The 26,034-nt window shown below is 47.0% G+C and overlaps 1 protein-coding gene across 1 annotated transcript in view; it reads left to right on the top strand.

Annotated features, from left to right (window-relative positions):
* Positions 1-22,752, top strand: part of LOC311133002 (RELT-like protein 1) — a 35,707-nt gene extending 12,955 nt beyond the window's left edge. Inside the window, exons 5-9 of the mRNA XM_084166420.1 lie at positions 1,318-1,372; positions 11,383-11,631; positions 20,510-20,651; positions 20,843-20,880; positions 20,985-22,752. Of these exons, the coding sequence (XP_084022546.1) occupies positions 1,318-1,372; positions 11,383-11,631; positions 20,510-20,651; positions 20,843-20,869 (473 nt within the window). The 3' untranslated portion in view covers positions 20,870-20,880; positions 20,985-22,752. The remainder of the gene's footprint in view (positions 1-1,317; positions 1,373-11,382; positions 11,632-20,509; positions 20,652-20,842; positions 20,881-20,984) is intronic.
* The last annotated feature ends 3,282 nt before the right edge of the window (positions 22,753-26,034 follow it).

Raw genomic sequence — 26,034 nt, 5'->3', positions numbered from 1 at the left:
CAAAAGGTCACTTCCCAGTTCTATCAGACCTCTTGGTGCTGAGATGTCGCCCTCTCCCACCACACTGTCTTTAACAGGGGGTGGTGTGGTGTGTGTGGGTGTGTGTGGTGTGTGTGTGTGTGTGTGTGTTTCCCTGTCTGATATCCGGTAGAGGTGAGTAGGTCTGTGGTTTTACATGGTACACTAATTACTGAAGCTGCTGTATAGCTACAATAGATTTGTAAACGGAGTGGAATTCCCCATCCTGTTGTATCACAAGGTTATCACAAGTATATTGATAGCACCAGTACCGTACCATTGACTCACCCTCATTAGGTTACATTGTGTGACACACACACACATACGTGCACACGCCCACACACACATTCTGGGAGCCAGTCTTAATAGGGCCATATTGCCTGATTTTATGACGATATAGGAAGTCTTCAACTCAAAGCTTTTTCCCGCTCACGTGGCATGCTGCACAAACCCTTACGGACTTAGTACTTACTAATACTCTCCTTCCTTCCAGGTGATAACAAAGGTGTGTTGAAATGCCCTCTAGCCAGACATGATAAGATGATAAGATGATAACCGATAATATGATGGTAGGCTTATAGTGTAATGCACAGTCATAGTTAGTGGGGCAATCGGCTTGTTTTGACTGACTAGAGGAAACAGGACGTACACATGGTCCTGTTTCCACACGTCTGTCCTCATATCTGTTTATGGATTTAGTTATTGTCGACTGAAGTGTTAGCCAATATGTTCCTATACTGCTAATCACGTGTCCTTGAAGCACATTGACATTTGCCCTCATTTGTTATAGGTTATTAGTGATGTAGTAATTAAATATGTGTAACATATTTTTTATTTTTAAATTGTCCTTATCAATATGACTTTCAAAGTGTCGACCAATATGTGGATACTCTTGTCCCATACTTTTTGTCTTCATACTTAGTAATGGCTTATTAATTATAGCCCTAATGTGTCCCATATTTCAAGAAGACACTGTTGTTTTCATAATGCATTCTTACATAGCCTACACGCAGAGGTTATATTCTGAGGACTGAATGTGCTCCCGGTAATTGAATGCAGTGCACCATTTAATTGTGTTTGGGGCTTATCGGCTACAACCATATTCCAATAAATGTTTCCCCTTTTGATGTCGCTTCCGCGTTCTCCTTGCTAATTCCCACGCCATATTTTCTCTCTGTCTCTCTCTCTCTCTCTCTCTCTCTCTCTCTGTCTCTCTCTCTCTCTCTGTCTCTGTCTCTGTCTCTGTCTCTGTCTCTGTCTCTGTCTCTCTCTGTCTCTCTCTACTATCTATCTCTACAGCGAACTCCGATGCCCTCAAAGCCATGGTTCCTGAAACCAGCATAGACTCAGATGGGTAAGTATACTGTCATGGCTTCTGTAATAAAACTCTGCTGCTGGCTGCCCTAAGTCAAACTACCAGCACTCATTAAATATGCATCAAATCTGAAATGGAACATTTAAAGTAACTCACAACCTCTCTTAAGGTTGTCTGATGTCATTAACGTCGAGGCCTATGAAAATGTTCTAAAATTCCACCAAAGGGAGAGTTTTTAGGGCTGGTTTCCAAGGATACAGTACCACTTAGGTGTGATTACTTTCCTAGCCACTAGATGGCAATGTTGTCTCCCTTATGTTTTTTTTTTTTTTTTTTTTTTGGCCCCGAGCTCAAGTGGTGTCTTTGGGTCAAAGTCGAGCTGGTCTCTCAGACAGTCTTTATGGCTTAGTGAGTTTGGATTGAGGCCAGCACACCCAGGACTTTTACGACTCACAATATCAATATGATCTTATTATTATATGGTCATTCTGATTGCGGAATCGGTGCACCCCAAAGGGGACCAGTCATTTCACAGAGACTGGAAATGAAACTATGGCTACCTACATTTATACTAGCATTGACTTACTAAACAGCTCAGGATAGGCAGAAAGCAGCCTGATTCATAATAGTGACATGACCTCTTGACAGTTTCATTGAGAATGTCTTTGTTGCTGTGAATGGTGAGTAGGTCTGACTTTACAGTTCATAGAAAGAGCCTTGTCCATCAAAGAACAGACACACCCACACACTCATCTGGAGGGAGGGGGAGGGAGGGGGAGGGAGGTGGAGAGGGAGGGAGGGAGGGGGAGGGGGAGGGGGAGAGGGAGAGGGAGAGATGTGTCGGGATGAATAAATCGTAGCGAGGCAGGATGAGGTATGGCATTGGGTATTCCGGCAAAGTCCGCGAGACGGGACAGCACTCATTTCCCAACGACGCTCCGTGCTCACCGTGCAGCTTTCTCTCTCAATTCAATTCAAAGGGCTTTATTGGCATGGGAAACATATATGTTTACATTGCCTAAATGAATAAAAGGAGAAACAGTAAACATTACACTCACACACATTATGTCTATATACGGTGTTGTAACAATGTGCAAATAGTTAAAGTACGAAAGGGAAAATAAATAAACATAAATATGGGTTCAATCAATCAAATGTATTTATAAAGCCCTTTTTACATCAGCAGATGTCACAAAGTGCTATACAGAAACCCAGCCTAAAACCCCAAACAGCAAGCAATGCAGATGTAGAAGCACGGTGGCTAGGAAAAACTCCCTAGAAAGGCAGAAACCTAGAGAGGAACCAGGCTCTGAGGGGTGGCCAGTCCCCTTCTGGCTGTGCCGGGTGGAGAATATAACAGTACATGGCCATTAAGGCCAGATTTTTCTCCAAGATGTTCAAACGTTCATAGATGACCAGCAGGGTCAAATAATAATCACAGTGGTTGTAGAGGTTGCAACAGGTCAGTACATCAGAAGTAAATGTCACTTGGCTTTTCATAGCCGGGCATTTAGAGGTTGAAATAGCAGGTGCGGTAGAGAGAGAGAGTTGAAAACAGCAGGTCTGGGACAAGGTAGCACGTCCGGTGAACAGGTCAGGGTTCCATAGCCGCAGGCAGAAGAGTTTAAACTGGAGCAGCAGCACGACCAGGTGGACTGGGGACAGCCAGGAGTCATCAGGCCAGGTAGTCCTGAGGCATGGTCCTAGGGCTCAGGTCCTCCGGGAGGGGAGGGAGAGAGGACCAGGTGGACTGGGGACAGCCAGGAGTCATCAGGCCAGGTAGTCCTGAGGCATGGTCCTAGGGCTCAGGTCCTCCGGGAGGGGAGGGAGAGAGAGAGAGAATTAGAGGGAGCATACTTAAATTCACACAGGACACTAGATAAGACAGGAGAATAACACCAGATATAACAGACTGACCCTAGCCCCCCAGCACATAGTCTATTGCAGCATAGATACTGGAGGCTGAGACGGGGAGGTCGGGAGAAACTGTGGCCCCGTCCGACGATACCCCCGGAGAGGACCAACCAGACAGGATATAACCCCACCCACTTTGCCAAAGCACAACCCCCACACCACCAGAGGGATATCAACAGACCACCAACTTGTACTTTCAATGGTGTTTGTTCTTCACTGGTTGCCCTTTTTCTTGTGGCAACAGGTCACAAATCTTGCTGCTGTGATGGCACACTGGTATTTCACCCAGTAGATAAGGGAGTTTATCAAAATTGGGTTTGTTTTCAAGTTCTTTGTGGATCTCTGAAATCTGAGGGAAATATGTGTCTCTAATATGGTCATACATTTGGTAGGAGGTTAGAACGTGCAGCTCAGTTTCCACCTCATTTTGTGGGCAGTGTGCACATAGCCTGTCTTCTCTTGAGAGCCAGGTCTGCCTACGGCAGCCTCTCTCAATAGCAAGACTATGCTCACTGAGTCTGTACATAGTCAAAGCTTTCCTTTAATTTTGGGTCAGTCACAGTGGTCAGGTATTCTGACACTGTGTACTCTCTGTTTAGGGCCAAATAGCCTTCTAGTTTGCTCAGTTTTTTTGTTAATTCTTTCCAATGTGTCAAGTAATTATGTTTTTGTTATGATTTGGTTGGGTCTAATTGTGTTGCTGTCCTGGGGCTCTGTGGGGTCTGTTTGTGTTTGTGAACAGAGCCCCAGGACCAGCTTGCTTAGGGGACGCTTCTCCAGGTTAATCTCTCTGAAGGTGATGGCTTTGTTATGGAAGGTTTGGGAATCGCTTCCTTTTAGGTGGTTGTAGAATTTAATGGCTCTTTTCTGGATTTTGATAATTAGTGGGTATCGGCCTAATTGTGCTCTGCATGCATTATTTGTTGTTTTACGTTGTACACGGAGGATGTTTTTGCAGATTTCTGCATGCAGAGTCTCAATTTTGTGTTTGTCCAATTTTGTGAATTCTTGGTTGGTGAGCGGACCCCAGACCTCACAACCATAAAGGGCAATGGGTATTTTTAGCCAGATCCTATTTGGTATGTCGAATTCTATGTTCCTTTTGATTGCATAGAAAGACCCTTCTTGCCTTGTCTCTCAGATCGTTCACAGCTTTGTGGAAGTTACCTGTGGTGCTGATGTTTAGGCCGAGGTATGTATAGTTTTTTTTTTTGTGTGCTGTAGGGCAACAGTGTCTAGCTGGAATTAGTATTTTGTGCAACTGGACCATTTCCCCCCCCCCCCCTCTATCTCTCCCCTCGCTCGCTCTCTCCCCTCGCTCGCTCTCTCCCCTCGCTCGCTCTCTCCCCTCGCTCTCTCTCTCTCCCCTCGCTCTCTCTCTCTCCCCTCGCTCTCTCTCTCTCCCCTCGCTCTCTCTCTCTCCCCTCGCTCTCGCTCTCTCCCCTCGCTATCTCTCTCCCCTCGCTCTCTCTCTCCCCTCGCTCTCTCTCTCTCCCCTCGCTCTCTCTCTCTCCCCTCGCTCTCTCTCTCTCCCCTCGCTCTCTCTCTCTCCCCTCGCTCTCTCTCTCTCCCCTCGCTCTCTCTCTCTCCCCGCTCGCTCTCTCTCTCTCCGCTCGCTCGCTCTCTCTCTCTCCGCTCGCTCGCTCTCTCTCTCCGCTCGCTCGCTCTCTCTCTCCGCTCGCTCGCTCTCTCTCTCCGCTCGCTCGCTCTCTCTCTCCGCTCGCTCGCTCTCTCTCTCCGCTCGCTCGCTCTCTCTCTCCGCTCGCTCGCTCTCTCTCTCCGCTCGCTCGCTCTCTCTCTCCGCTCGCTCGCTCTCTCTCTCTCCGCTCGCTCGCTCTCTCTCTCTCCGCTCGCTCGCTCTCTCTCTCTCCGCTCGCTCTCTCTCTCTCCCCTCGCTCTCTCTCTCCCCTCGCTCGCTCTCTCTCTCCCCTCGCTCGCTCTCTCTCTCCCCTCGCTCGCTCTCTCTCTCCCCTCGCTCGCTCTCTCTCTCCCCTCGCTCGCTCTCTCTCTCCCCTCGCTCGCTCTCTCTCTCCCCTCGCTCGCTCTCTCTCTCCCCTCGCTCGCTCTCTCTCTCCCCTCGCTCGCTCTCTCTCTCCCCTCGCTCGCTCGCTCTCTCTCCCATCGCTCGCTCTCTCTCTCCCCTCGCTCGCTCTCTCTCTCTCCCCTCGCTCGCTCTCTCTCTCCCCTCGCTCTCTCTCTCTCCCCTCGCTCTCTCTCTCTCCCCTCGCTCTCTCTCTCTCCCCTCGCTCTCTCTCTCTCCCCTCGCTCTCTCTCTCTCCCCTCGCTCTCTCTCTCCCCTCGCTCTCTCTCTCCCCTCGCTCTCTCTCTCTCCCCTCGCTCTCTCTCTCTCCGCTCGCTCTCTCTCTCTCCGCTCGCTCTCTCTCTCTCTCTCCGCTCGCTCTCTCTCTCTCCGCTCGCTCTCTCTCTCTCCGCTCGCTCTCTCTCTCTCTCTCCCTCGCTCTCTCTCTCTCCCCTCGCTCTCTCTCTCTCCCCTCGCTCTCTCTCTCCCTCGCTCTCTCTCTCTCTCCCTCGCTCTCTCTCTCTTCCCCGCTCGCTCTCTCTCCTCCGCTCGCTCTCTCTCTCCGCTCGCTCTCTCTCTCTCCGCTCGCTCTCTCTCTCTCCGCTCGCTCTCTCTCTCTCCGCTCGCTCTCTCTCTCTCCGCTCGCTCTCTCTCTCTCCGCTCGCTCTCTCTCTCTCCGCTCGCTCTCTCTCTCTCCGCTCGCTCTCTCTCTCTCCGCTCGCTCTCTCTCTCTCCGCTCGCTCTCTCTCTCTCCGCTCGCTCTCTCTCTCTCCCCTCGCTCTCTCTCTCTCCCCTCGCTCTCTCTCTCTCCCCTCGCTCTCTCTCTCCCCTCGCTCTCTCTCTCTCCGCTCGCTCTCTCTCTCCCCGCTCGCTCTCTCTCTCCGCTCGCTCTCTCTCTCCGCTCGCTCTCTCTCTCTCCGCTCGCTCTCTCTCTCTCCGCTCGCTCGCTCTCTCTCCGCTCGCTCGCTCTCTCTCCGCTCGCTCGCTCTCTCTCCGCTCGCTCGCTCTCTCTCCGCTCGCTCGCTCTCTCTCCGCTCGCTCGCTCTCTCTCCGCTCGCTCGCTCTCTCTCCGCTCGCTCGCTCGCTCTCTCTCCGCTCGCTCGCTCGCTCTCTCTCCGCTCGCTCGCTCTCTCTCTCTCCCCTCGCTCGCTCTCTCTCTACCCTCGCTCGCTCTCTCTCTCCCCTCGCTCGCTCTCTCTCTCCCCTCGCTCGCTCTCTCTCTCCCCTCGCTCGCTCTCTCTCTCCCCTCGCTCGCTCTCTCTCTCCCCTCGCTCGCTCTCTCTCTCCCCTCGCTCGCTCTCTCTCTCCCCTCGCTCGCTCTCTCTCTCCCCTCGCTCGCTCTCTCTCTCCCCTCGCTCGCTCTCTCTCTCCCCTCGCTCGCTCTCTCTCTCCCCTCGCTCGCTCTCTCTCTCCCCTCGCTCGCTCGCTCTCTCTCTCCGCTCGCTCTCTCCCCCTCGCTCGCTCTCTCCCCTCGCTCGCTCTCTCCCCTCGCTCGCTCTCTCCGCTCGCTCGCTCTCTCCGCTCGCTCTCTCTCTCCCCTCGCTCGCTCTCTCTCTCCCCTCGCTCGCTCTCTCTCTCCCCTCGCTCGCTCTCTCTCTCCCCTCGCTCGCTCTCTCTCTCCCCTCGCTCGCTCGCTCTCTCTCCGCTCGCTCTCTCTCCCTCGCTCGCTCTCTCCCCTCGCTCGCTCTCTCCCCTCGCTCGCTCGCTCTCTCCGCTCGCTCTCTCCGCTCGCTCTCTCTCTCCCCTCGCTCGCTCTCTCTCTCTCCCTCGCTCGCTCTCTCTCTCCCCTCGCTCGCTCTCTCTCTCCCCTCGCTCGCTCTCTCTCTCCCCTCGCTCGCTCTCTCTCTCCCCTCGCTCGCTCTCTCTCTCCCCTCGCTCGCTCTCTCTCTCCCCTCGCTCGCTCGCTCTCTCCCCTCGCTCGCTCTCTCCCCTCGCTCTCTCTCTCCCCTCGCTCTCTCTCTCCCCTCGCTCGCTCTCTCTCTCCGCTCGCTCTCTCTCTCCCCTCGCTCGCTCTCTCTCCCCTCGCTCGCTCTCTCTCCCCTCGCTCGCTCTCTCTCCCCTCGCTCGCTCTCTCTCCCCTCGCTCGCTCTCTCTCTCCGCTCGCTCGCTCTCTCTCTCCGCTCGCTCGCTCGCTCTCTCTCTCCCCTCGCTCGCTCGCTCTCTCCCCTCGCTCGCCTCGCTCTCTCCCCTCGCTCTCTCGCCCCCCCCTCTCTCTCTCTCATCCCCCCTCTCTCTCTCTCGTCCCCCCCTCTCTCTCTCTTCCATCCCCCCTTCTCTCTCTCTCTTCCGCCCCCCCCCCCTCTCTCTCTTCCGCCCCCCCCCCTCTCTCTCTCTTTCTCTCTTCCGTCCCCATCTCTCTCTCTCTCTCTCGCTCTCTCTTTTCCCTCTTCCTCTATCTCTGGATGCGTGGTTAACTTCCTCTCCTCGACTTGCTGCAGTGCCCCTCTCTCATCATTAATCCACAGTTTCTCTGTTCTGTTACTGTGCTAGCTCTCATCCTTCTCTTCCCTCTTCTCTCTGTCTTCCCTGTTCTCTCGCTCGCTCACTCTTTCCCCTCTCTCCCTTTTTCTTTCTCGCTCTTCCCTTCTCTCTCCTCTCTCTGTTTCTCTATCTCTGGATGCGGTAGTTAACTTCCTCTCCTCGAGTTGCTGCAGTGCCCTCTCTCTTTCTCATCATTAATCCACAATCTCTCTCAGCCCTGTTACTGTGCTAGCTCTCCATCCCCCTCTCCTTACCCTCTCCTCCACCATACCTCTGTCTGTGAGCTCACCACCATCCCCCTCTCCTTACCCTCTCCTCCACCATACCTCTGTCTGTGAGCTCACCACCATCCCCCTCTCCTTACCCTCTCCTCCACCATACCTCTGTCTGTGAGCTCACCACCATCCCCCTCTCCTTACCCTCTCCTCCACCATACCTCTGTCTGTGAGCTCACCACCATCCCCCTCTCCTTACCCTCTCCTCCACCATACCTCTGTCTGTGAGCTCACCACCATCCCCCTCTCCTTACCCTCTCCTCCACCATACCTCTGTCTGTGAGCTCACCACCATCCCCCTCTCCTTACCCTCTCCTCCACCATACCTCTGTCTGTGAGCTCACCACCATCCCCCTCTCCTTACCCTCTCCTCCACCATACCTCTGTCTGTGAGCTCACCACCATCCCCCTCTCCTTACCCTCTCCTCCACCATACCTCTATCTGTGAGCTCACCACCATCCGTCTGTCCACATTTTTTTCTCTGTCCCTCTTTCTCTGTGAGCTCTCCTGTTCTCCTCACTTTTTTTATCCCTTCTTTATCACTCCCCCATCTCTTCAGCTGACTAAGTGTCTTGCAACAAACTAACCTATTTTTTTTTTCAACACAGTCTCTCTCTTCCCTCTCTAGTCTTTATCTATGCTCCTCTCTCCCTCTCATCTCTCCCTCTCCTCTCTCCCTCTCATCTCTCCCTCTCCTCTCTCCCTCTCCCCTTCATCAGGCCAAAGATTCCAGGCCAATTTCCATAGAGACAAATAAAAGTGCGGTGTGTTGATTCCCTCTGACACCACTTAAGTAATTACACTACTCCTCTCTGGACCAGGAGAAAACTCACACACACATTGGGTTAGTGGTAGACGGTTCTTATGCGTACGAACGGTCTTAAGGTCTCCCACAGGGTCTTAAAACGACCTCACACTCTTCCACTTTACACACAGATCCTCACACACACTCTTCCACTTTACAAATACACTGAGTATACGAAACATTAAGGACATCTTCTCTTTCCATGACAGAGTGCATTCGGAAAGCATTCAGACCCTCTACTTTTTCCACGTTTTGTTACGTTACAGCCTTATTCTAAAATTGTTGTTTTTTCCCCTCATCAATCTACATACAATACCCAATAATGACAAAGCAAAAACAGGTTTTTAGATTTTTTTGCAAATACATAATTTCAAAAGAAAGACTGAAATGTCACATTTACGTAAGTACTCGGTGCTTTGTTGAAGCCCCTTTGGCAGCGATTACAGCATTGAGTCTTCTTGGGTATGACAGATCCTGCAGATCCTCTCAAGCTCTGTCAGGTTGTATGGGGAGCGTCTCTCCACAGCTATTTTGAGGTCTCTCCAGAGATGTTCGATCGGGTTCAACTCCGGGCTCTGGCTGGGCCACTCAAGGACATTCAGAGACTTGTCCCGAAGCCACTCCTGCGTTGTCTTGGCTGTGTGCTTAGGGTTGTTGTCCTGTTGGAAGGTGAACCTTCGCCCCAGTGTGAGGTCCTGAGCGCTCTGGAGAAGGTTTTCATCAAGGATCTCTCTCTACTTTGCTCCGTTCATCTTTCCCTCGATCCTGACTAGTCTCCCAATCCCTGCCACTGAAAAACATCCCACCAGTATGATGCTGCTACCACCATGCTTCACCGTAGGGATGGTGCCAGGTTTCCTCCAGACGTGACGCTTGGCATTCAGGCCAAAGAGTTCAATCTTGGTTTCATCAAACCAGAGAATCTTGTTTCTCATGGCCTGAGAGTCCTTTAGGTGCCTTTTGGCAAAATCCCAAGCGGGCTGTCATGTGCCTTTTACTGAGGAGTGGCTTCAGTCTCGCTACTCTACCATAAAGGCCTGATTGGTGGAGTGCTGCAGAGATGGTTGTCCTTCTGGAAGGTTCTCCCATCTCCCCAGAGGAACTGACCAAGGCCCTTCTCCCCCAATTGCTCAGTTTGGCCGGGCGGCCAGATCTAGGAAGAGTCTTGGTGGTTCCAAACTTCTTCAATTTTAAGAAATGATTGAGGCCACTGTGTTCTTGGGGACCTTCAATGCTGCATACATTTTGTGGTACCCTTCCCCAGATCTGTGGAGAGACTCAATCCTGCCTCGGAGCTCTACGGACAACTCTTCCGACCTCACGGCTTGGTTTTTGCTCTGACATGCACTGTCAACTATGGGAACTTATATAGACAGGTGTGTGCGCCTTTCCAAATCATGTCCAATTAATTTAATTTACCACAGGTGGGCTCCAATCAAGGTGTAGAAACATCTCAAGGATGATCAATGGAAACAGGATGCACCTGAGCTCAATTTCGAGTCTCATAGCAAAGGGTCTGAATACTTGCAAAACATTCTACAAACCTGTTTTTGCTTTGTTATTATGGGGTATTGTGTGTAGATTTGAGGGAAATAATTCATTTTAGAATAAGGCTGTAACAAAAAAAAGGGGTCTGAATACTTTCTGAATGCACCGTAGACTGACAAGGTGAATCCAGGTGAACGTTATGATCACTTATTGATGTTAAATCCTAATGTTTGGTATATTCAGTGTATATATACATACATCCACAAACTCACTCCTCTACTTTACACAGATATACACACACTTTCACACACCGGTCCGCTTCTGGTTGCCTAAGGATAAGCCAAAACAATAGAGGGTAGCTGGTCGCCTGGAAAGGGAACCGTACTTTGAGTTCTAGACATTTAGTGTCAAAGGGGTGGTCATCGGTTATGAAGAACAGCAGTTTGGACATTTAGTGTCAAAGGGGTGGTCATCGGTCATGAAGAACAGCAGTTTGGACATTTAGTGTCAAAGGGGTGGTCATCGTTTATGAAGAACAGCAGTTTGGACATTTAGTGTCAAAGGGGTGGTCATCGGTTATGAAGAACAGCAGTTTGCGCAGGGTTTTTTTTTGGTCACTGCACTGAATCCCATATTTCCCACAAATAAAATTATTTGGACAAGACTTGGATTAGTGGAATCGGGTGTGTTACTGTTGTTCTGGAGCCTTCACACCATGTAGCTCTCCGGGACCAGGGGTCATGATCATGACTACTACAACGTCTTCTACTAAGGTCAGATTCTGGTCGTCTGGTTTTTAAACCGTTCCTCGTTGTGAGATTAATAAAACATTTTAAAATGAAGAAGTCTTGATAGCGTATGTCTTCACAGCCCAAAGTTACTACTTGGTGGAAGCACCTTTTGGCGGCCATTACAGCCGTGCATTTCTTTGTAATAAGTGTCGACCAACTTTGCACAAATCTCAGCAAAATGTGAAGACTGTGCTAGGGATGTGTAGACTGTATCACCAGTGTGCTGGAATCTCTTCCTTTTCTCTAACCCCTTTGTCCATCTGTCCCTCCACAGCCCACCGCTGACTCCCACCTCCCCTACCTCCCCCAGCTCCCCCCCAGTGACCCCCATCTCACCCGGTGCCCCGGCGGGGGCGGCCAAACACACCTGCAACCACCTGCACACCATTGGAGGCATGGGGGGCCACAGGAACATCTGCAACCGCTGCAACCACAAGAAGTGGCCCCTGATGAGGCATGTTTCCGCCAAGAGGATAGCAGACAGGAGGAGCCACGGAGAGGTCACTGTGTTGGCTGTGGGGAGGTGAGTGAGAGAGATAATAATGACTGGAACAGAGCGAATGCGTTCCATTTGATTCCGCTCCAGCCATCACCACGAGCCCGTCCTCCCCAATTAAGGTGCCACCAACTTCCTGTGGTCTCTAGATACGTCTGTCTGTGTGAGAGGGACGACTGTATACCTGTGTGTGTTGTGGACACTTTTTCTCCGAGACTTCTGGCCAGTTCAAGTGAATTGTGCGTATCAACCCATCCTCCCTCCATCCCTGTAGAGTAGCTGATCTGAATGGAGAGTGGCCTGGGTTTTTAATTAGCTCATCCAGATAAATGGAAGTGTACGTCCGGGGCCACGCTGACCTGGTAGGGAATATTCATTACGTGATTTAATTTAATCTGTGTAGTGCCGTGCAAGAAAGAGTGATGTCTTGGGATGGGATTCTCAATGAGAATCATAACATGGGCCAAGAGGGAATATAGCTCAAATAACAGCACACTCCTATAGGGCTGGGCCAAGATGGAATGGAGCTCAAATAACAGCACACTCCTATAGGGCTGGGCCAAGATGGAATGGAGCTCAAATAACGGCACACTCCTATAGGGCTGGGCCAAGAGGGAATGGAGCTCAAATAACAGCACACTCCTATAGGGCTGGGCCAAGATGGAATGGAGCTCAAATAACAGCACACTCCTATAGGGCTGGGCCAAGATGGAATGGAGCTCAAATAACAGCACACTCCTATAGGGCTGGGCCAAGAGGGAATGGAGCTCAAATAACAGCACACTCCTATAGGGCTGGGCCAAGATGGAATGGAGCTCAAATAACAGCACACTCCTATAGGGCTGGGCCAAGATGGAATGGAGCTCAAATAACAGCACACTCCTATAGGGCTGGGCCAAGAGGGAATGGAGCTCAAATAACAGCACACTCCTATAGGGCTGGGCCAAGAGGGAATGGAGCTCAAATAACAGCACACTCCTATAGGGCTGGGAGGCATACTGTATTTTACTATATACCGGTATTGATGCACGGACTAGTTTGGGTTTTATCTTTACCTTCATTAAACGGTATTTCAATGTTTGGTAAATGTGATGCACAACTCCGTAGCGTAGCGTAGGGTATTGTCTGTTTTTGCTACTTGAGGAGTCTTTCTCCTGCCCACGCCCCTCGCCACGCCCCCTCCCACGCCACGCCCTGCCCCCTCCCACGCCACGCCCTGCCCCCTCCCACGCCACGCCCTGCCCCCTCCCACGCCACGCCCTGCCCCCTCCCACGCCACGCCCTGCCCCCTCCCACGCCACGCCCTGCCCCCTCCCACGCCACGCCCTGCCCCCTCCCACGCCACGCCCTGCCCCCTCCCACACCACGCCCTGCCCCCTCCCACGCCACGCCCTGCCCCCTCCCACACCACGCCCTGCCCCCTCCCACACCATGCCCTTGCTAAATGTACTAAGAGGTTGATGTGCAATCCTGGTGATACACTCGTGTCCAATGCGCGGAAGCGCAGCTCCCCTCAGACTGCCGCGCAGAAGAAATATGAGCCCGTGCAGATAAGCACGAGATTAAACCACCCAACTTTCTAGAGTTTTCCCCTTTAGTTTACACTATCAACGTTTCGCTCTACTGTGGGAATTGTGATTGAATCAAAGCAATTTTAGCCAATTCAATGTAATATCCCGAAACAAACGAACTATGCAAGATTTAGTATGCAAAACTAACTATGCAAGATATTTTGTTGTAGGCAGAACGCATCTGAGTAGGATTCTATTGCTTTGACAGGCACTACTCAGCCCGTACTCTACACAGATTGGTGCGCCATAACCAATCAGAGCTGCTGTAGGCCTATATGCAAATAGGCATTGCCATATATGGATCTGTGCAATTTTACTTTGAACTGGACTGTGTTTAGGCTACAGTATGAGCGGTCACGAGGAGATGCACTTGGTTTGAGATCAGTTTTATTTTTATTTATTTATTTATTTCACCTTTTATTTAACCAGGTAAGCCAGTTGAGAACAAGTTCTCATTTACGACTGCGACCTGGCCAAGAAAGCAAAGCAGTGCGATTTAAACAACAACACAGAGTTACATATGGGGTAAAACAAAACATAAAGTCAAAAATACAACAGAAAATATATATATATATATATATATATATATATATATATATATATATATATATATATATATATATATATATATATATATATATATATATATATATATATATATATACAGGTGTGTGCGAATGTAGTAAGTTATGGAGGTAAGGCAAAAAATAGGCCATAGTGCAAAAATAGTTACAATTTCGTATTAACACTGGAATGATAGATGTGCAGAAGATGATGTAAATAGAGATACTGGGGTGCAGTGAGAGCCTCATGTAACCGTGTGCACATTTGTTCATGTTCTTTTGTTAGTGAGTTATTAGCCCAGTTATAGCTTATTTCTAGTCAACAGGAGTTGTTGCTTCCAACGAGCACAAAACGTGTACATTTCTAGACATCTTTGAAAAGCAAGTCAGGTAGAGAGAGCTTTTTTATGTCTTAAAGGGGCAGTGTTGTATTATGAGACGGTCTTGAATCATCTCCCGAGTGGCGCAGTGGTCTAAGGCACTGCATCGCAGTGCTAGCTGTGCCACTAGAGATCCTGGTTCGAATCCAGGCTCTGCTGTAGCCGGCCGCAACCGGGAGACCAATGGGACGGCGCACAATTGGCCCAGCGTCGTCCAGGATAGGGGAGGGAATGGCCGGCAGGGAGGTAGCTCAGTTGGTAGAGCATGGCGTTTGCAACGCCAGGGTTGTGGGTTCGCTTCCCACGGGGGGCCAGTATGAAAATAAAAAATAATAATGTATGCACTAACTGTAAGTCGCTCTGGATAAGAGCGTCTGCTAAATGACGTAAATGTAAATAAGCTAAGTAGCCAATAGCCAGAGGGTAGCATAATTATTAGTCTGATTCTCTGTAATAATGGTATGGGAATAATTCATTTTATTTTGTAGTGGTTTCTTGCGTCAATCACAACATTTTCAGTCACCTCCTTGTCAAAAGGACAAGTGGAGAAACGGGTGAATGTCAAAATTCTCATGGAATGTAGGCCTACATTGAACACCACACATTGGCTGCTACTGTACGCTGAATGATAGAACAGCTATTTCCATGTTAAAATGTTATGAGATGCATTTTCTCCCATAACAAAAAAATTAATAAATTGTAGTCCACTCTGGTAGGCCTACAATATGATCAAGCAGCTTACTTGGCCACTGTTAAAACGGTAACTTAAAGCGGGCACAGCCTCCGTGTTCCCAGTAAACGCACACTGGACATCAGAGGCAATATTGCAATGTTATGGTTGGTTAGCATGTGAATACTGTATGTTGTTGATATAGCTGTTAATTGTCAGAAGGGGTTGAATTTAGGTCCGGGACGATACCAGTATCATAACAGGTTTTCCATGGCAAAAATGAAAACCCGAAGCAGGCCAAACTCTTCGGCCGTTTTAAAAACCTGCTGTATGTAAAATATTGTGTGCTATAGCTTGGAAAATAAATAAGTGTGACTCTGGATGACAACATAATGTTTGTTTCCAACATTAGGGTTGTTTTCCTATAGAAGTTAAATCCACTTCATGTTTTTGTTTTCTTGCCACAATACTAACGAGTATCATGGTACTGTTGAAGTCGGAAGTTTACATACACCTTAGCCAAATACATTTAAACTCAGTTTTTCACAATTCCTGACGTTTAATCCTAGTAAAAATTCCCTGTCTTAGGTCAATTAGGATCACCACTTTATTTTAAGAATGTGAAATGTCAGAATAATAGAGTGATTTATTTCAGCTTTTATTTCTTTCATCACATTCCCAGTGGGTCAGAAGTTTACACACTCAATTAGTATTTGGTAGCATTGCCTTTTTTAAATTGTTTAACTTGGGTCAAACGTTTCGGGTAGCCTTCCACAAGCTTCCCACAATAAGTTGGGTGAATTCTGGCCCATTCCTCCTGACAGAGCTGGTGTAACTGAGTCAGGTTTGTAGGCCTCCTTGCTCGCACACGCTTTTTCAGTTCTGCCCACACATTTTCTATAGGATTGAGGTCAGGGCTTTGTGATGGCCACTCCAATACCTTGACTTTGTCCTTAAGCCATTTTGCCACAACTTTGGAAGTATGCTTGGGTTCATTGTCCATTTGGAAGACCCATTTGCGACCAAGCTTTAACTTCCTGACTGATGTCTTGAGATGTTGCTTCAATATATCCACATAATTTTCCTTCCTCATGATGCCATCTATTTTGTGAAGTGCACTAGTCCCTCCTGCAGCAAAGCACCCCCACAGCATGATGCTGCCACCCCCGTGCTTCACGGTTGGGATGGTGTTCTTCGGCTAGCAAGCCTCCCCGGTTTTCCTCCAAACATAACCATGGTCATTATGGCCAAACAGTTCTATTTTTGTTTCATCAGACCAGAGGACATTTCTCCAAAAAGTATGATCTTTGTCCCCATGTGCAGTCGCAAACCATAGTGTGGCTTTTTTATGGCGGTTTTGGAGCAGTGGCTTCTTCCTTGCTGAGCGGCCTTTCAGGTTATGTCGATATAGAACTCGTTTTTCTGTGGATATAGATACTTTTGTACCTGTTTCTTCCAGCATCTTCACAAGGTCCTTTGCTGCTGTTCTGGGATTGATTTGCACTTTTCGCACCAAAGTACGTTCATCTGTAGGAGACAGAACGTGTCTCCTTCCTGAGCGATATGACGGCTGCGTGGTCCCATGGTGTTTATACTTGCGTACTATTGTTTGTACAGATGAACGTGTGTTGGAGATTTTTTTTTAGTGGACTATGAGAACTGAGTTAATCATGAACATATAGTTAACATTCTCTGTGGCTAGGCAAGAACTTAATCCTGTGGCCTTTTGTGTCTCTCCTCAAACAAAGTGATAAAGAGCGGCGCCAGGTTTGAACAGAGTTTAAACTAAACATTAGTGTTTTTGCAAGATAAGGGATTGATTGAGTGTATTACTATTGATTCTGAACTGAATGAAAGTCGAATGTAGCCGTCCACCATAGACAAAGGGAGTGGGCGGAGCAATAAAAGAGCGGGAAACTGAGGAGGGAGGGATTTTAAAGCTATGGTGTGTGAAGGGCACTATATAAGATGGAGGGAGAGAGGAGGGGCTACTCTGCAGACCAGCTTCCTTTTATTGACATCTTGATTCAACAAAAACTCTGTAAGAACTTTTGATTGTTAAAGTATAGTGACTAATTTCCACAATACGTGGTACCTTCAGGCGTTTGGAAATTGCTCCCAAGGATGAACCAGACTTGTGGAGGTCTAAAATTATTTTTCTGAGGTCTTGGCTGATTTCTTTTGATTTTCCCATGATGTCAAGCAAAGAGGCACTGAGTTTGCAGGTAGGCCTTGAAATACATCCACAGGTACACCTTCAATTGACTCAAATGATGTCAATTAGCCTATCAGAAGCTTCTAAAGACTTGACATCATTTTCTGGAATTTTCCAAGGTGTTTAAAGGCACAGTCAACTTAGTGTATGTATATTTCTGACCCACTGGAATTGTGATACAGTGAAATAATCTGTCTGTAAACAATTGTTGGAAAAATTACTTGTCATGCATGAAGTAGATGTCCTAACCGACTTGCCAAAACTATAGCTTGTTAACAAGAAATGTGTGGAGTGGTTGAAAAACTAGTTTTAATGACTCCAACCTAAGTGTATGTAAACTTCCGACTTCAACTGTATCGTCCCGGCCCTAGTTGAATTGGGATTAAATAGTTTTATTATTTTGCAACATGGGTTGTTTTTCGGTGCTCATTTGATACAGAAAACTATCAAGTGCATTCAGAAAGTATTCAGACCCCTTGACGTTTTCCACATTTTGTTACGTTACAGCCTTATTCCAAAATTTTTATTTTAATATCATAAATCTAGACATAATACCCCATAATGACAAAGCGAAAACAGGTTTTTAGAAATGTTTGCAAATGTATTACAAATAAAAAAACATGCTTATTTACATAATTATTCAGACCCTTTTGCTATGAGACTTGAAATTGAGCTCCGGTGCATCCTGTTTCCATTGATCATCCTTGAGATGTTTCTACAACTTGATTGGAGTCCACCTGTGGTAAATTCAATTGATTGGACGTGATTTGGAAAGGCTATATAAGTTCCCATAGTTGACAGTGCATGTCAGAGCAAAAACCAAGCCATGAGGTCGGAAGAGTTGTCCGTAGAGCTCCGAGACAGGATTGTGTCGAGGCACAGATCTGGGGAAGGGTATCAAAAAATGGACTAAGAACCAGATGGTCACTCTGACAGAGCTCCAGAGTTCCTCTGTGGAGATGGGAGAACCTTCCAGAAGGACAACCATCTCTGCAGCACTCCACCAATCAGGCCGTTATGGTAGAGAGGCCAGACGGAAGCCACTCCTCAGTAAAAGGCACATGACAGCCCGCTTGGAGTTTGCCAAAGGGCACCTAAAGGACTCTCAGGCCATGAGAAACAAGATTATCTGGTCTGATGAAACCAAGATTGAACTCTTTGGCCTGAATGCCAAGCTTCAAGTCTGGAAGAAACCTGGCACCATCCCTACAGTGAAGCATGGTGGTGGCAGCAGCTTCATGCTGTGGGTATGTTTTTCAGCAGCAGGGACTGGGAGGCTAGACAGTATTGCGGGAAAGATGAACAGAGCAAAGTACAGAGAGATCCTTGATGAAAACCTGCTCAGGACCTCAGACTGGGGTGAAGGTTCACCTTCCAACAGGACAACGACTCTAAGCACAGCCAAAACAATGCAGGAGTGGATTCGGGACAAGTCCCTGAATGTCCTTGCTTGGCCCAGCCAGAGCCCGGACTTGAACCCGATCGAATATCTCTGGAGAGACCTGAAAATAGCTGTGCAGCGACGCTCCCCATCCAACCTGCCAGCGCTTGACTGGATCTGCAGAGAAGAATGGGAGAAACTCCCCAAAACAGGTGTGCCAAGCTTGTAGCGTCATACCCAAGAAGACTCATGGCTGTAATCGCTGCCAAAGGTGCTTCAACAAAGTACTGAGTAAAGGGTCTGAATACTTATGTAAATGTGATATTTCCATTTATTATTTGTTATAAATGTAACGGTCAAAAAATTTTTAGAACACCTACTCATTCAAGGGTTTTTCTTTATTTGTACTATTTTCTACATTGTAGAATAATAGTGAAGACATCAAAACTATGAAATAACACATATGGAATCATGTAGTAACCAAAAAAGTGTTAAACAAATCAAAATATATTTTATATTTGAGATTCTTCAAATAGCCACCCTTTGCCTTGATGACAGCTTTGCACACTCTTGCCATTCTCTCAACCAGCTTCACCTGGAATGCTTTTCCAACAGTCTTGAAGGAGTTCCTACATATGCTGAGCACTTGTTGGCTGCTTTTCCTTCACTCTGCGGTCTGACTCATCCCAAACCATCTCAATTGGGTTGAGGTCGGGGGATTGTGGAGGCCAGGTCATCTGATGCAGCACTCCATCACTCTCCTTCTTGGTCAGATAGCCCTTACACAGCCTGGAGGTGTGTTGGGTCATTGTCCTGTTGAAAAACAACTGATAGTCCCACTAAGCCCAAACCAGATGGGATGGCGTATTGCTGCAGAATGCTGTGGTAGACATGCTGGTTAAGTGTGCCTTGAATTCTAAATAAATCAGTGTCACCAGCAAAGCACCCCCTCACCATAACAACTCCTCCATGCTTTACGGTGGGAAATAAACATGCGGAGATCATCCCTTCACCCACACAGCGTCTCACAAAGACATGGCGGTTGGAACCAAAGATCTCCAATTTGTACTCCAGACCAAAGGACACATTTCCACCTGTCTAATGTCCATTGCTCATGTTTCTTGGCCCAAGCATGTCTCTTCTTCTTATTGGTGTCCTTTAGTAGTGGTTTCTTTGCAGCAATTTGACAATGAAGGCCTGATTCACACAGTCTCCTCTGAACAGTTGATGTTGAGATGTGTCTGTTACTTCAACTCTGTGAAGCATTTATTTGGGCTGCAATTTCTGAGGCTGGTAACTCTAATGAATTTATCCTCTGCAGCAGAGGTAACTCTGGGTCTTCCATTCCTGTGGTGGTCCTCATGAGAGCCAGTTTCATCATAGCGCTTGATGGTTTTTGCGACTGCACTTGAAGAAACTTAAAAAGTTATTGACATGTTCCGTATTGACTGACCTTCATGTCTTAAAGTAATGATGGACTGTCGTTTCTCTTTGCTTATTTGAGCTGTTCTTGCCATAATATGGACTTGGTCTTTTACCAAATAGGGCTATCTTCTGTATACCCCCCTACCTTGTCACAACACAACTGATTGGCTCAAAAGCATTAAGAAGGAAATAAATTCCACAAATTAACTTTTAAGAAGGCAAACCTGTTAATTGAAATGCATTCCAGGTGACTACCTCATGAAGCTGGTAGAGAGAATGCCAAGAGTGTGCAAAGCTGTCATCAAGGCAAAGGGTGGCTATTTGAAGAATGTCAAATATAAAATGTATTTTGATTTGTTTAACAATTTTTTTGGTTACTACATGATTCCATATGTGTTATTTCATAGTTTTGACATCTTCACTATTATTCTACAATGTAGAAAATAGTACAAATAAAGAAAAATCCTTGCTTGAGTAGGTGTTCTAAACTTTTGACTGGTAGTGTGTGTGTGTGTGTGTATATACAGTACCAGTCAAAAGTTTGGACACCTACTCATTCAAGGGTTTTTCTTTATTTTTACTATTCTAATAGTTGTCATTAATGTGATTTCTCCAGTTATTGTCAGTTGCAAACATGTTGATGCCCATGGTGTTATGTCAACTTTATCACCGGTGTTATGCTCTGATCTGTCCCTGCCAGGTTCCGGGTTACAAAGTGTGACAAGGAGAGGCCCGCCAGAGAAAGGCGGACCCTGCTCATCACAGACTCCAACGGCAGCATGCCCACGACGCCCACGGAGAAGGAACCCCCTGAGCGCAGGACCACCTCTGAGTCACAGCAGGTCAGTCTGCGGGTGATATTCAATCAAACTCTTATCACCCGAGTACACTGAAAGGTTTCCATTTCAATAAGGTCTGTCTATAGTGACGTAGTCCAAACTCCCAGGCGTTTGTCCGTATTTGAATAGTCTGTATTTGAGGCATTTTTCATTGTAAAATTCATTTTACTCAAGTGTGATTTTTCCCCTTTCAGAAAGATGAAGGGGACGACCCAAAGTGACAGAAACCAAGGTGAGTTTCTATTGGGCTCAAGTTCTATCCAAGCTGCGTATATTGGCCTCCTTAAGTAACATGTTCCAAACTCATTTGATAAAACGTCCTCGTTTCCTCTGCAGGTGCGGAGCATCGCTTCCTGAAGAGAGCCGAGGGGGTGATTATTATAATTTGCAACACTTTTTTTTTTTAAACCCAGAATCAGACCGTCGAGAAGCATCAGCGCGCGAGGGAGACCGACGTTGAAGAGCGGCAGTGTCAATCCAGGGTTAAGTCCATCCCTATCTATGCCCCTCCTCCTCCTCCTCCTCCTCCGATGGTCAGACAATAGAAGACAGCGGCGTTGATGGTGAATTGGATGATGACGATTTACACAGGAGGTTACTCTCTTAGCCCCTTGGCTAACATCAGACTTGGCCCTCTGTCTCGGTCAAGGTAGCGGAAAGGGGGGGTGGTATGGCGTGTGTGTGTGAAAGCATCATTGTGCCATTCATCAGACAGTGAGTCACTGGCAGCGCCCCCACACCCTCTCGTCACCAAATATGTGGAAACGACCACCAAAGTTAATGGTTGATTTCCCACGATTCCGCTGCAAAGGAGGGGGAAACCACAAATGCTCACCTGACCAGGAAGTTGAGATTGCATTGGGGTGTGTGTGTGTGTGTGTGTGTGTGTGTGCGCCAATAAACTGTGCACTGTGTTGGCGCCAAATACAAATGCTAAAGGTACAATCTCTACCTAGCCTTCATGTCCACTTCTGACCCACTGGGCAAAAACTGGTTGAATCAACGTTGTTTCCACGTCATTTAAACCCCCAAAATCTAAATGATGACGTTGAATCAACGTTGAAAACTAATTGGATTTGCAAAAGGTCGTCAACGTAAGGGAGTTTTAAAGAATCACCCAACTTTTAACCTAAATTCAATGTCATGGTGTTTTTTTTTTTCATAATTTTTTTACGTTAGTTGACACCTCAACCAAAAGTAGACGTTGAACTGACGGCTTCCAATTGGCTCGTTCTTCCCCCCCTCCTGTCCCCTGTAACTATTCCCCAGGTCGTTGCTGTGAATGAGGTGGTGTTCTCAGTCAACTTACCTGGTAAAATGAGGGTTCAATAAAACACGTCTGCCCAGTGGGGAGCTACTGCACTCAACTCAGTGCTCCTCTCATTGAACATACATACTTTTTTCTCTTTCCTGTAATCCTAAAGAGTCCTGGACAGAGTCTGTGGATAATGATGTGCCTTTTGTAACTGTGCCAAACCTATTCCTTAAATAAAATATCACCCCCCCTTCTCTGAACTCTGCCTGACCCATTCACTGTATCTCGTCCCCCCCTTCTAGAACTCCAATGGAGTACATTAACTAGGTTAATATGGTGAGGAGAAATTACCTTATCACCTTTTATTAATTAACCTTTTGGTTGTCATGGTGATGTATGGAACCGCTTCTGATTCCACCCCAATGAAACTACCCATTTTAATTGGCCATTGACTCATCTCTTTGCCAATATTTGATTCCTATTCAAAGGAACCGTGAACAAATCCCTTTTTTAAACTTCACTAGTAGGCCTTAAAATGCACTTATTTCTGGATCGATGCACAGACAGTCTTCCTCGGAACAGCTTGGATAGAGTATCTGCCTTGTGTGTCTCACTGATTTGAGTACAGTGGTATGTAGTGGGATGTACACTTTTTTTGGTGTGTGAGAGATTTTGTATTTTCAACGTGAATCATGAGGTCTAGTGACTTGCATATCACCAAATGTTTTGTTTTCTATGGTGAATAAAGTTTTTAGTACAGGACTTGGATACATGAACATTACCTTTTTGAAAAAGAACGGTGGCCTTTTTATCTATAACAGGAGCTGAACCAAAATGATTTCACAATGCAACAAAAAAAATCTCAGTGAGGAAAAGAAATGTCTTGTGATCAAATGCTTTAAAATGTAAATTATACTGTAACAATTCATCTTGTCTCCTAATTGCCATGAATTATAAACAAATGTCAAAGTATGTTAAATGTACAGTGTCTCAAATGGTTACCCATACCAAAGCCAAAACTATTTTCTGGGCGTTAATACTTTTTAAAAATGATTCCCTTTTACTCTGGGAGAAAACAACTAAAGTCAAACTTTACATTCTTCAACGAGTAGGCCTACATTGACCAAACCTGAACAACGTACAACGGCACTCCATCCTAAATCCAATTCTAGCCTCAGATATATATATATATATTTTTTGCCTCAACAGTCTAAAATGATTCCCTATGAACGTCTCCTCTCCTTGCAGATGAAGGAATGGAGACAAGGTGAGGAAGCCACTTTAGATGATTGAGAAATGTCTGACTTTTTGTTGCATTTAAAACTGCAACACTTTTCATCTAAGAGCTTTAATATCAATGTTTTTTGAGGATGTTCTCTTTCTGTTTTAAGTGAAATAGTTTCTTATTTGCTCTTGTGTGGTCCATTTTGGCCATGTTTGCTTGGGAGACTGTACAGTATCAATGTCTTTATCACAATGGTCTGCCTTTTTAAATAACCGTGTTGTATGGAGATGTATTTAGGAAATAAAGCAAACTGACTGAAATGTTCCAAGTTTGATGTAAAAAAATGTTTTTTTTGCCATTTTATATTGACACTATTAAAAATAAAGCTATAGAATTTAATGAGAAGATTCATATGTTTAAGGAGAGAGGGTAGAATATGACGTGTTTTTAACAAATTAAATTGATTAAACCAACAACTTGTGTTTTTGAAGTCTTCTCTTCAGTAATATTTTCTACTCTCCCTTTATCTTTCTCCCTCATCCCCTCTCGTTCAGTATTCAATAACCTCTGTTATTTATTTATCTCTCCACATCCTGCCCTCCTTTGCTTTTCTCATAAATTAATAGTGCTTAGTTTTCACGTTTTCATTTTTAATAGATATTCTTTCCATTCTTGCTGCCAAGGCTCCTGTCTTCATGTCATAGTATTGCCAGAGTGATGAGATTTAGATGTTTTGTTCTGACATGTAATAGCTGGGATTATCAGCTGCCCCTAACCTTGCCAGGCACTTTCACACACACACACACACACACACACACACACACACACACACACACTGTGTTTCCATGGAGACTGTGCGACTGTCGCACCTGTCCTTTTCCTCTGCCTTTTCAAGAGCGAGTGCAACAATAGGCTAGTTATTAGATTTTGTAACACTACACCACACTACGCACTACACACCACTACACACTACACCACTACGCACCACACACTACACACCACACTACACCACTACACACTACACCACTACGCACCACACACTACACACTACACCACTACACACCACACTACACACTACACCACTACACACTACACCACTACACACTACACCACTACACACTACACACTACACCACTACGCACCACGCACCGCACTACACACTACACACTACACACCACACTACACCACTACACACTACGCACTACACACTGCTACACACTACGCACCACACTACACACTACACACTACACCACTACACACTGCTACACACTACGCACCACACTACACACTACACACTACACCACTACACACTACACACTACGCACCACACTACACCACTACACACTACGCACCACACTACACCACTACACACTACACCACACTACACCACTACACACTACACCACTACACACTACACCACTACACACTACACCACTACACCACTACACACTACACCACTACACACTACGCACCACACTACACCACTACACACTACGCACCACACTACACCACTACACACTACACCACACTACACCACTACACACTACACACTACGCACCACACTACACCACTACACCACTACACACTACACACTACACACTACACTACGCACTACACCACTACACACTACACTACACCACTACACACTACGCACCACCACTACACCACTACACACTACGCACCACACTACACCACTACACCACTACACACTACACCACACTACACCACTACACACTACACACTACACCACACTACACCACTACACACTACACACTACACACTACACCACTACACACTACGCTACACACTACACCACTACACCACTACACACTACGCACCACACTACACCACTACACCACTACACACTACACCACTACACACTACACACTACACCACACTACACCACTACACACTACACACTACACCACTACACACTACACACTACACCACACTACACCACTACACCACTACACACTACACACTACACACTACACCACTACACACTACACACCACACTACACCACTACACACTACACCACTACCCACTACACCACTACACACTACGCACCACACTACACCACTACACAACTACACACTACACCACTACACACTACACCACTACACACTACACACTACACCACTACACACTACACCACTACACCACACTACACCACTACACACTACACCACTACACCACTACACACTACACACTACACCACACTACACCACTACACACTACGCACCACACTACACCACTACACCACTACACACTACACACTACGCACCACACTACACCACTACACCACTACACACTACACCACTACACACTACACCACTACACACTACACCACTACACACTACACCACTACACACCACTACACACTACACCACTACACACCACTACACACTACACCACTACACACTACACCACTACACACTACACCACTACACACTACAACACTACACACTACACCACTACACACTACACACTACGCACCACACTACACCACTACACCACTACACACTACACCACTACACACCACTACACACCACTACACACTACACCACTACACACTACACCACTACACACTACACCACTACACACTACAACACTACACACTACAACACTACACACTACGCACCACACTAGACCACTACACACTACACACTACACACTACACCACTACACACTACACACTACACCACTACACACTACACCACTACACCACACTACACCACTACACCACTACACCACTACACACTACACACTACACCACACTACACCACTACACCACACTACACCACTACACACTACACCACTACACACTACACACTACACCACTACACCACTACACACTACACCACTACACACTACACTACACCACTACACCACTACACCACTACAC

The sequence above is a fragment of the Coregonus lavaretus genome (assembly GCF_964263955.1).
Source record: "Coregonus lavaretus genome assembly, chromosome: 7".
In the NCBI taxonomy this organism is placed as follows: Eukaryota; Metazoa; Chordata; class Actinopteri; order Salmoniformes; family Salmonidae; genus Coregonus; species Coregonus lavaretus.
The sequence above is the reverse complement of the archived record's forward strand: the minus strand, read 5'-3'. Positions and strand labels throughout refer to the sequence as shown.